Raw genomic sequence first — 12,893 nt, forward strand, 5'->3', positions numbered from 1 at the left:
TGTCATACAAATGTTGCAGCAAAGCCTCAGATCCTTCTAAATCTAGTCTACTTTAAATGTGTGGCCTGCTGCCTTTCCTTCATTCTCTTTCGAGACACCCTACGAAAATGGGACACAGAAATCAAATGACAAAAACAGACTTTCTGACATCAGATTACAAAAGAAAAGTGTTCACATTCCCAAACTGGTACTGGAACAGCAGCAGAAAGAACCTATATCACCAGAAGTTACACAAAGGGTTCTTCCATCACATATCCTTGTCTAGACGGAGATGAGACAATGTGAATGTCATCCTAGTATTTGTAAGAAATGGACAGCACATTTTCACACACCCACTTCCCTGCAAGTTGCAAGGCAAACCATGGCAAATTACTTCTACATCTGACACAATACTGGAGGACTTGCTCCCAACACAATAAAATTAAGTGCGAAATGCTTAAGGGGAAGCAAGGGGAAAAAACAGAATGCTTGAGGATTTTCAAAGCAGTGTACTTAATCCTTCTGAGGTTCTTCACCCCACAGCACTTTTGTATTAAATTTGGTGGAAATCATATACATGAACATGGCATCATATGGCTTTACTGACTTCCACAAAACTAACTATGCAAAATAAAGTAACGCAGCTAGCAAGTGACACTGCATGCATTACTTCATAGTAACAAACAGATAATCAGCCAAAAAAGTATGTCACTCTAATTTTCAGTTAATAGTGGTTTGATTAAAGTCTTCCTGCACTAAGCCAGAATAGGTATCTTCAACGTAAATGTACCTCAAAACTGCCAACAGCTGTTAAAGCAAAGATAAAATTTCAGGTGGTTTCTTAAGGGCTATGGTGACAATAACTGACAATTCTGGAAAGTAAGGCTAGTGAGCCTAATATTTCCATGAATACTTTCAAAGGTAGTTTAAAGTATAAAAATTTATGAGTTAAACCCTGAATTAAATTCAGCTTTGCCTTGTGACCACTGATAAAAGCAATTGTATTACAAATGCAACAACTATCCACATCAACAGTAACTAGAAATCAATTTATTCATTAAATTTGAAATAATCTTATGGTAGAGAAATCAGCTGAGGAAGCATGGAGACACTGCCAGAATCACTTCTCTTCCTCCCCTCACTTAATCTGTTTTGTGAGCTCACAAATCCTCAGTACACGAGACTGGAGTTCTGTAATCAAGCTGCTTCCTGATTCTTTTCTACATGATTACTGAACTCTTTGAAAAGCTGTAAGTAAACTCTACAAGGACATGGCTGAACTGTACTAAACTTAGGGGTTCTTATTATAGTATGATTATTTTTTACAGGTGTCTAATTCATGTGCTGGGCATGCAGTACTTACTGGCCTGTTCAGTGGATAGGCACCCTGCATCTCATCTACATTATCATCTTTGACCAGAAAGTGAGGCATGAGAGAAGGGAGACGTGGCACACTTGCAAGGACTACAAGTCTCAGAAAACAGGGTTTGAGGCTGTGAAACAAAGTGCACAGCTTGGTCTTACCTGCACACAGGTAAAACCAAACTATGACCAATCTATGCCTGAAGATTAATTCCAACAGGACTGAAGACCAAAGCAAAATGTTTCACGTTTTATCATCATGTCTTTTCAAATGGATTAATGAGTGTGAGGAAGCTTATATAGTCTATACAGAGAGTGGCTGAAATGAGTATCACTATATGAAAATATGACCCATCAACAGTCCTCTGAATACTGCTAGATGAATAAGCTTCCCACTGCAATTTCTAAATTTCCACTTCAAAGACTGCATGCATGTCAGTGCTTGCAAGTATATCATAGCAAACATTAAAAACACACATTCTTCCCCCAGATCAGAAAAAAAAACCCTGACTGATGTTATCCACATCAATTCATCCACTTCCTAATCCTATCCTTTAAGATCCTACACACAGCACAATAGATTAAAAATCCCACAAAAAATAAATGCTTCTGACCTAAACCAAACGAGGAACAAAAAGGACACGTACAAAACTGGAAAAAATTGTGGAAATAAAGCCTTGTGACTATTACTTGGCTAATTCCATGAAGCATCTGAGAACTGAGTAGCAGATATGTGTCAAGATGGCATTATTTGAGAAAAGAGCCTAAGAAAAGCAGTAACTCTCCTCATCTGCCATATGATCCCCTCATCCACCAAAACCTGCAGGGAGACCTTATGGGTGTTTCCTGACCACTCATCATACCACCTGTGTTTGGGAAAAATAGGATGTCCCTCCAGCTCACTGCCAACTAATTGGGAGGGTAGAACATTGTGGAGCAGGAAAGCAGCAGAGGTTACAAACAAAGGGAAAGGGGTTGTGAACCTCTGATTTGAAAATGGCTGAAGAGGTATAAAATAGGAATGAACAAAAGGAAAACTGAGCTCAGGTAGATTTATTCCCAGAATGTCATGCTAAGGTAACATACTAATATCCAGTAAATAAGATAACTTACAACACTCAAAAAATTCATTATCAACATTTCTTGCTTCCTTAGCTTACACAAGAGCAAAGAAGCACTCCAAACTATACTGGCAAACCACACATTTCCAAACCCATTTGCAGACAAGATATGACAATTGGTTTTGTTTTCTTTTGCTTTGTTTTTCTTTTAATACAGCAAGAGGTTTATCTTTATCCCCTCTGATTTTTCCTATTTGTGAAATAATATAGCTCTCATTTGAGAAGATAAATAGGAACAGGAGAGTGCTCACTTTCTGGGCAGCATGCAAAGTCCGCTCTCTTTGGCTTTCCGCTGCTGCACATTGCTCTGCTTTCTGTGACACAGATGAACATACTTCAAAATCTGTGTGTCCCAAATCCTGCAGGTATTGGTAGAGTGGGGAATTCTGAAAGAGAATTAAAAATAAAAAATAAAAAAAAAGAAAGTTAAAATAATTCCCTGTTTCCCATAAAACACAACTGTGAATACAGCAACCACACAGCCAGCAAGGAATGGACTGAGAGCAGCCATGCAGAGAAGGACTTTGCAATAGCGGTGGATATAAAACTGGATATAAGTTGGCACTGTATGCTTGCAGTCCAGAAAGCCAAATCACACTTTGGGCTGCGTAGAAAGCATGGCCAGCAGCTTAACGGAAGTGATTCTCCCCTTCTACTCTGCTCTTTTGAGACCCCACCTTAAGTACTGTGTTCAGCTGTGGAGTCCCCAGCACAAGACATAAACATGTTAGAGCAGATCCAGAGGAGGGCCACAGAAACAGAGGGCTGAAACACATCTCCTGAGGAAAGGCTGACAAGAGTTGGGGTTGTTCAACCCAAGGACAGAAGGCTCCGGAAAGACCTTACTGCAGCCTTACAATAATTAAATATGGGGGTTATAAGAAAGATGAGGACAAACTTTTTACCAAGGCCTGTAGTGAGAGTAAAGGGGGGAATGGCTTTAAACTGGAAGAGAGTATATTTAGATTACACATTAGGAAGAAATTCTTCACTGTGAGGGTGGTGAGACACTGGAACAGGTTGCCCAGAGAAGCTGTGGCTGCCCCATCCCGGGCAATGTTCAAAGCCTGGTTGGATGGGGCTTTGAGCAACCTGGTCTAGTGGAAAGTGTTCCACTATGGTAACAAAATGTTGTAATAACAGTCATTAACTTGCTGATGCAAGTTGTGAAGGTGGCTGATCCACTATGACCACAAACCAACATAGCCAAATCTCAAATAACTGCTTGCCATACAGCAAAACTCAGAAGCAATCATTCATGCAAGCTGAACAAATTAACTTGTTACCTCTAGGGATTCTTTAACTCCATCACTAAAGTGCTATTTTGAGCACTCTTACCTATTTAAAGCATGCAAATTCATACTATTGCGTGCTGTGCTTGAGTTAGAACAGATTCAGTGTCCAGTCATCACCTGAAACTGAAACATTTCTACCAACTCACAGGTACAGAAAATTCCCCTCACATGATGACGATGGTACAAAACAGTAGGATAGGTTAATGACTCATTTCCTTGTGTGACAACTCAATCCTACCTTTTTTCCAAGTACCCTTCAAATGTATCTAACTCTAATTAAGCAATGTGCCATTAGGACTGGCTGAAAATAAGGTGTAGAACAAGCCACTTTATCAGTATTAATTAAAATGCAAAAGAAAACATAATAGACTAGAATACTTCTTTTATTTAAGACAGTTAAATTTGCATAACAACTTCGGGACAAAACTCGGAGTATGAATGGATGCACACAACCGTGTTTTCTTAAAACTGTTTTCATACAGAGAGAGGCTGTGCACTGTCGGCACACCTGGAACAATGTGAACACCCCAAAATGAGGTGCTTTAGGTTGGGTAGCATGGAGATTTCAGTCAGAACCAGCCAGAATTTTCCCCATTTAGATGAAGACACATAAACAAAACAGTAGGTGACCAGAGAACGTTTTATTCAAAATCAGCATTGATGCTCCCTCCAGGCAGGAAATTGTACCTAGGCTCTTGGCAGTCCATCATCTTGACCATCATCTTGACCAATTCTTCCCTCTTACTGGGTATTCGGCAACATCAAAACCTTCCATCTAATTGTAATTAGTACATTTTCTACTCTACAGAAATAGTAAAAAGTACACCATCTTTTCAAATGTTAATGAGACTTTAGCCCCTACCTAGGAAGAGTAATTTTATTTGTTCTTGTAATCACTGTAGAATACAGGCTCCTGTCTAATTTTACATAAATCTCTTCTGAGTAGTTTTTTGAAGGCTTTTACAGGGTCTAGTTATGGGTAGCTATGCAATTTCTAATCACTGCTTGGAACTGGAAATCAGATTTCTAACTACTGAGTTAGAAAATGATAACTAATTAAAATTTAACTTGGATGTTTATCACATTTTCTTCAAGTAGAATGTTTTCCTCTTTCAGTGCATCAGAAAGTACTCAGGCTACGATAATCCTCTTCTAACATACTTCTCTGGCTTCACATGCTTTCTCTTTCCCTAAAAGATTACTAGTGGAAGTTAAGTTCACATTGGAAAATCTCATTTTTTATCAACATAAATGACCAAGAACTTTGCTGTACCTAAAATACCTTCTGCTGTAAAACGACCATTATTCCCCCTTCTGAATCCATGAGGAGCGAGCAAGATGTGGGTAAAGAAATCACTCACTAAGAAGTGGGTTGAGGCCCTTGTTTGTGACATTAGATTAAGAACCTTAATGAAACTATCATAAACTTCTTCCATAGACTGAGGTTGCTTGTGTAGCAAACACAGCTTTACATTTTGCTCAGAAAATCTGCAGATTAAACTCTTCTATTAGAAATATTACTGGTGGCATACATAAATTAGCCTATGCTAACATAAAAACACATGCTATTTGTTTATTTTCATGCCCTAGATACTGCCTAACTTTAAATGATACTGACAAGCCTGTCATTTATAAAGCTGTGTGGTCTGTATAATTCGCTGAGGATGTCTTCACCATATAGCATATAGCAAATTTCACCATATAGCAAATTTCTCCCATGAAATATACAAGTAATAGCTAGAAAATCCAGTAAAGGAATTTAAAAGTGTAAGGGTAGATTTTATATATGTGCACATTCACACTAAAGTTCCAATATTACCAAAAACCTACTAATTATGCAAATACAGAATTGCAATACATAACTAAAATATCCTAATGCTTTTTTCAATACATTAGTGTTATACATAACGCTTACGAAACATTTTTTATCTTCATAAAGTTAGAAACAATTAAATCTCATAATGTCTCTGATGTCCCATAAATTGTAGCTCTGAATTTCTAGTTTACATCCTTACCCAAACCTCTCATAAATGTCTTCTTTCTCATAAAAACTGCAGATATGCAAGTATTCTTGCATGTGCACTTCTGTGAGTAAAGTTTCTTGGTTTCAATTCATGCTGTCATTCACCAGCATCATCAGCTGTTTCCACCTGCAAATGCCATAGTAATACTAAAAAAATATATTTTTCTGGTTGGTGAAAATAGAATGGATCTGCCTTTTTTCTTCCCAACTTTCTTTGCCCAAAATTCCTGCATTCCTTTTCTTTCAACACTCCAACACTAAAAAAAAAAAAAAAAAAAAAAAGGCTACTGATTTTACAATTCAGCACAAATTCTAGACACTACACTTTGAGTTTAAGAAATTCAGGACATTCCAGAAAGTTTATCCTCGAGAAGGTTTTTATGCTAAACTGTGAGGTAAAGGGACAGCAAAGTTGTTTCAGTGGACAGCATGAAAAGGAAATACAAAAACTCATCTTCCTAGTAATACAGCATCACATTATTCTAGAGGAATCTATGTCCACATATTTTTGAATCTTTACTTTCAAACACTCTCAGAAAATAACTACAATAGTCAGTATTACTCATGTCTGACAGTCGTGTTTGTTTATTTCTAGTTGTCTCTGGTAGGATGACATGGTAATGAATAATGTACAAAGTCGAGAAGAAAAAAAATTAATAATTCAGCTTATTGTTATGATACCATCATACTGCAAGTTACTGACAAGAAATTTAATCTAAAGCAAGGGAGGATACTCAGGGGGTTTTAGCAATATGCTGCACTTATTTCTAAAGTTTCTTCTAACATTTCTTCTTTTTCTAAGTCACCTTCTGAGACCACCTAAATACAACAGACAAGCATTCCATTTACAGCTAGAACATTTTGTTATTATGTTACTTGTCCAAAATGCGTGCTGGAAATGGAAAACAGTTCCAGGACAGACAGAAGACAAAATGCCATTATTCTCTGGAGTACTTCATACAGATTATATGTTAAAAAAACCTGCTAACAAGTGAAGCAAGGTAGTCAGAAACAGTCAGTGTACTGAGCAGGAATATACTTTTTGAAAATGTTAAGAATAAGGTATCCATCAGAGACTGACAGCAAAGCCCCCCACTTGCCCTTCTATGACTTTTCTAGTTCACTACAGTCAGACATACTGCAAAGGCATTCAACTGTAATTACACATTTATAGTATAGCAAAGGTTTATCTAAGCCCTTGTTTCCAGAATCAAGAAAGAGAATCCTTTCCTCCTCATTTGTAACTCCCTGAGTGTATTTATTTTAGATCCATAATACAAAAAGTTATTTCACTTACATACGTATGTTTAATTACAGCTCTCCTTTTCTCATTGTTGAAAGTGGCTGAGTCTCATTCTAAACCCAAGATACATTATTCAGGATTAAAACCGAATCCACTAAATTAGTTTTGTTCTTTAACCCTTTCCCAGTGCTGATTTTAGTGCCACTTGTAATGCAGTGCTGACTGCATTGGAAAAAGACATCATCTGAGCTGAGGACTAAATGTTGTGTTTACAACAATAAGCCTACAGTAAAAATTAATACCCTAGAAAATGAAATCCAAGCCAAACATTAAAAGATAATAAAACATATATAACATTGCTTACTGCTATGTGATGGAAAGGTTGTTAGAGAATTTACTAGCATCAGAACAGCGCATTTTTGATGGATACCTACTCAAATACTTACATCTATTGCAGCATTGCATGCACAGATGTTGCACTTTAATATGTGAGGCATTTTGTGCGTATTCTGAGAAAAACCTTTGCAATCACAAATCAGGTTAAACCACTGTTAGCTTTCATAGCCTTCTTACAATAGCAGCTGAAAATCAAAGCCACACCCAAATTATTTTGCTGATGCATCATGAAGTAAATGACTCAGGATTTATCCATCACAGACAGGGGCTTCCCACACCCAGTGTTCTTTACTACGATAACATTTGCTACCTAGTAAACCCCTGCTCTAGTTTCCAACCATAGCTAGTGGGGCAGATTAACCTTAAAAGTAGTATTTAATGCCACTGCACAAAAGAAGAGGTTTAAAGATCTCTTCTTAAGATACGGATATGTTTTTCCAAAGCTGAGGGTTCCAAAATCCCCAAACCCACCACAGAACTGTAAACCACCTCCAAATAACTACAGTTTATGCATGATCAGTTTTAAAAAAATAAAAGAAATAAATTAAGCATTTCTATCACAGCGACAGCAAAGGCTAAAAGACGATGAACATGTTACTAAACTCAGACCAAAACAAAGAGTACTGGAATTCCCCCCTCTCTCTCAAGACACAGATTTGAAGAAGATGAACCAACACACTCACAGACAGTGCGATCTTTGTCTCCTGGAACAGGGTATTCCATTTTTCTCTTCGGTACTGTTCCCATGCACCTGATAGAATCTCGCCTGCCTCCCCGTTCCTTTCTGCTGGTCCCTCCAGGATGACCCGAGCCGAGGATGAGAAGCAGCCGTCAGTGTAACTGCACCTGTGCCCCTGCACAGTAGCATTTTCCTGACAGCATCAGTGGATGCAGTTTGAAACTTCCCACATCCGTGCGATTTCTCCTGACTAATGTGGCTTTCTAACTGGGGGGAGGGAGATGAGGATGACAGATTGCTAAAGGCTTTTAAAAGATACTGCTTGGAAGAATTACTGCACATCGATCTTATATGAAGCCATTAATAAGACTTTCCAAGCAACAGTATTTAAAAGCCTTGGTCATATTCTCCTGGCTGGTAACCACCTCCTCCTGTGCTCCAGCTGACAAAGAGCCAGGCACTGACAGGGCTAATATAAGACAATGACTTCAAGGCACTGAAAGAGTAATTTCCATTTCCTATTCTGCTTTCACTGCCACAGGAGCGTAGGCCTTGGTTTTTCTGGTACTACTGTATCATCTGATTTAGAAGCAGGCTCCGAGGACTACATGTAAGCCATTATCTAGTACCATTCCCAGGTGTTTTCTGATGTACAATATGTATCTATTTCTGCATGCACCCATGTGTCCTGAAGAGTTCAGAAAGTTTTATTCTTTATCACTGTATCTGTGACAAGGGAAAGCTCTTTCCCTTGCATTTTCAGCAGGTGGTTGCATGTTACTACTGTTGTGAAAAAGTCGCTGAAAGAAATATGATGTACTAGACAAAGCCCTAAAACTGTCTGTATTATTCATCTGCTCAAAAGTGGACTTCGGATACAGGTGAAAAGCTGAACAGGATGCTTCTGACAAGGATAATGTCACCATTATAAAGACTAAAAGAAAAGTAATGGGTCATTTTTTCTATTCATGTGTCTCAGGGAAGTTGATTCATAACTTGAAGTTGTGAAAGCTGCACTGCAGTGTTAACCCTCCTGAAAACATGACCCCAGAGTAATTAATATAATAGAGGATGAAAAAAATTTTGGAGCAACAGACCTCAAAATTTACTATGGATCATCATGTACTTTTGTCTTTGTATTTTCTGTTAAAAAATAATAAAGACAATATGTGTTTACACACCATACAGCCCATATAATACTTGCCTGTTTCAATTCAGACATCCCAAAATGCCTGATGAGTTTACTTGGCCTCTGCAACAACCAGACTGCTCCTTACAGTTTTAAGCTTGAAGTTTCTTTTATTTTTCTCTGTGGTATCATGCGCCTCCCAGTCATGTGCTGAAAAAGAGCACAGCCTGTCTTCCCCTTCCTCTTACCAAACTGCTGAGAAGTAAAATATCTGAAATAGTCCACCCGTCACTAGTCCAGGTGCCTCTATAGTACACTGCAATTTACAGCAGTGATACCTCCCCAGGCTGCATTTACATGGTCAATTTAATCTGCCATTACCAGTGGGTGCGCATAAAAGCTGCAATACCATTTCAGAACACTTATGGTAATATTTATACAGCCAAATGGTAAGATGGAATGAGGAACCAATCTGATTATAAAAAAACAAAACAAAACAAAAACCATCCTTTTTTTTCTTCCTGGCCAACCATCCTTTTTTTTTCTTCCTGGCCAGGTTACTTTATAGCTTAATCAGTCTCCTGAGCCAGCTTATAGCATCACCCACAAATCCAGGTGCCAGGACAAGGAAGAGTATGACAATAAGCTCAAAAAGAGGAGTAAAGGCCAAACACCTCTTCTGACAACAGCCCACACTTCAAGCAGACAAAGCAGTCTCAGATCCAGCTCACCAGAATGACAACTGAACTGTGGTTTTGACAGCACTGTCAAAAAACCAGCTGTATTTTATGCATATGTATAAAAAGAGACTACTACATCTTTAGTCCACCCCAGTATTCAGTGAGAAAATCTGTTTGAGGGAGCATCACTGACACTACCATTGAGGTTGTGTGAATGTTCTTTTCAGCTTCTTCTTCCTAATTTAGACTCTTTAAGACACTGTGTTTTGGTGGTTTTTTTTTTTTAGAATACATTTATAAGCCTGACGCTTGATAAAAATCACATTACTTGGCAAATCCTAAAGTTTTCAGCTTTTTGAATGAATGTGACTGAAAATCTTCATCACAACAAAAAAGTTTCTGTGGTTAGGTTTCCAGGGGTTTTCATTTGGTTTTGATTCATTTTTTAAACAAAATAATTTTAGAACAGCTCAATTTAGGTGGAAAAAGCATTTGTGAAAACAAACATCACTGACTATTTTGATAAAAGCTATATTTGGCTTAAAAGAGTTCAGATGAGGATATGAACTTCCCAATTTAGTGATGTACCAGTATTCCAAGCAAAGAAATGCCATATTTTTGACATACTTTACTATGGTAGGCATGCAGAGAACACATCGGCTAAAGGTTGTTCTGAATACAGTTGTATTATGCTGGGAAACGAAGGTGCCCCTTACTGGAATCTCTCTTAAATCTTACAAAAAACTGTAAATCAGACCATTATATGCAGGCATCCTCCATGGCCCTAAGCACCAAGCAGCATCTTGGCTTGTTGCCTAAATAAGCAGAGTTGTCTTTCTGAACCTGACATATGAATGCATTATGATGTTGCCAAATATTTCCCAAGCACTTTTGTCCCATGCCCCTCCTAAACAGACGCCACCATTCCTACCTCCTCCCCACACAGGCCAGACCCAGTGCCATGCAGCTGCCAGCTCTGCTGAGCCCTGGAACTTCCTTTCTCTCTCAGGATGGCATGCTGCTTGTAAAGGACTCCTCCACTATCTCAGGACCTATTTTCACAGTAGCCTCTTCCACTACAGCGAGAAGACAAAGAATGCAGACAATGTCTCTCCAGACTCTGGAAAGGGTGATTCCATTTCTGTGCATATTTTCCTCCAAAGATGGATGAGGATGGCTGCTTGAGCAAGAGCTGGCTGTGAAATAAGCACACCTATTATAGATTCATGGAATCATAGAATAGTTTGGGTTGGAAGAGACCTTAAAGATCATTCAGTTCCAACCTCCCTGCCATAGGCAGGGACACCTTCCACTAGACCAGGTTGTTCAAAGCTCCATCCAACCTGGCCTTGAACACTGCCAGGGACAGGGCAATTCTCCTCCTCTACTCTGCTCTCCCGAGACCCCCACCTGCAGTACTGCATTCAGCCCTGGGGCCCCAATGTAAAATCTTGGGTTGGGCTGGGTACTGGTCATTGGGTGGCGAGCAATTGTATTGTGCATCACTTGTGGTTATTATTATTTTTCCTCCACTTTTAGTTTTATATTCTCTCCCCTTATCATCATCATTATTATTAATAGTAGTAGTGGTAATATATTGCACTGTAGTTATTAAATTGTTCATATCTCAACCCACGGGCTTTACATTCTTTTGACATAGTCTAGTAGAAGGTGTCCCTGCCCATGGGAGGGGGCTGGAACTAGATGATCTTAAGGTCCTTTCCAACCCAAACCATTCTTTGATTGTATGACTCTCCTCCCCATCCTGCCTGCAGGGGGGGGGGAAGGAGGAGTGTGAGCAAGCAGCAGTATGGTTCTGAGTTACCAGCTGGAACTAAACCATGACAGTCCTTTTTGGCTGTGGGAGTGAGTCCAGAGGAAGGCCACAAAGACGATCAGGCAGCTGGACAACCACCTCTCCTATGAAGACAGGCTGAGAGAGTTGGGCTTGTTCAGCCTGGAGAAAGCTCAAAGGAGACCTTATAGCAGCCTTCCACTGTCTAATGGTGGCCTACAAGAAATCTGGAGAGGGACTTTTACAAGGGAATGTAGTTACAGGACAAGGTGGAAAGGCTTTAAAATGAAAAGGGTATATTTACATTAGGTATTAGGAAGAAGTCCTTTACTGTGAGGGTGGTGAGACACTGGAACAGGTTGCCCAGAGAAGCTGTGGAAGTAAATAATACGGACAGAATTGGCCATAGGAATGGCACAGGACTCATGAGTTAATCAGAACAATGTCTCAAGTGAGGAAAGCTGTCTTTCCTAATTAAAATTAAAACACCCCACAAAACCCCCACAAAATCAACAAACCTAGTTCAGTACTATATTCTACAGTTCTACAGGAAACACTGTGTATGAAAAAGTCCTTAAAAATCTAAGGTGGGGGCAGTTAAGAGATTTTGAGTGTCAAAATCTCATTTTTTTGTGCAATCTGATGAAAAATCTTGCATGGATTAACTTTCTCCTGCACACAGAGCCTTAAAATGGAAAGCAACAAAATTCAGCCCCAATCCTTCCACCAGAACCATTTAAGTGACACAGTCATGAAGCCATCTGGACACAGTTCTGGGCAACCTGCTCTAGGTGACCCTGCTTCAGCATGGAGGTTGGACCAGATGATCTCCAGTGGTCCCTTTCAACCTCAGCCACTCTGTGATTCTGTGAGCATAGCTTTAATATTCATTCAAATGTAAAAAACAAACTTCCACAAGCTCATTAAAATGTAGGACAAATGACTTAGCTGGAAGCAGAATTAGGGAGCTGAAAACGCACTCAAAAAGCAGTGTTTGGATCACCTTCATCCCAGTATTCTGAAAGAATGGGCACGGGCAGGAGATCAAAGATTCAGCAGAAAGGATTTTTAATACATCTATTAACTCAGAAGTGGAAAAAGGCAAAAATAGCACCTATATTTACAAGGAGACAAAAAAACCAACCCTATCAGGAATATGTCAGGCCTATGAATCTGATCAAGAGCATCATG

The 12,893-nt window shown here is 39.1% G+C and overlaps 1 protein-coding gene across 4 annotated transcripts in view; it reads right to left on the reverse strand.

The window, feature by feature from the left end:
• VEZT (vezatin, adherens junctions transmembrane protein) overlaps positions 1-12,893 on the reverse strand; it is a 54,926-nt gene that overhangs the window by 37,139 nt on the left and 4,894 nt on the right. For 3 of the 4 annotated variants that reach the window (XM_061454581.1, XM_061454580.1, XM_061454583.1), the window contains exon 2: positions 2,714-2,848. The exons of the other annotated variant lie outside the window; for it this stretch is intronic. In XM_061454581.1, the coding sequence (XP_061310565.1) occupies positions 2,714-2,848 (135 nt within the window). The remainder of the gene's footprint in view (positions 1-2,713; positions 2,849-12,893) is intronic. 4 annotated transcript variants of the gene reach the window in all.

The sequence above is a fragment of the Pezoporus flaviventris genome, unplaced genomic scaffold, assembly GCF_033815535.1.
Source record: "Pezoporus flaviventris isolate CSIRO_AGI_PZ_B2104156 unplaced genomic scaffold, CSIRO_AGI_Pfla_v1 ptg000016l, whole genome shotgun sequence".
Taxonomy (NCBI): domain Eukaryota; kingdom Metazoa; phylum Chordata; class Aves; order Psittaciformes; family Psittacidae; genus Pezoporus; species Pezoporus flaviventris.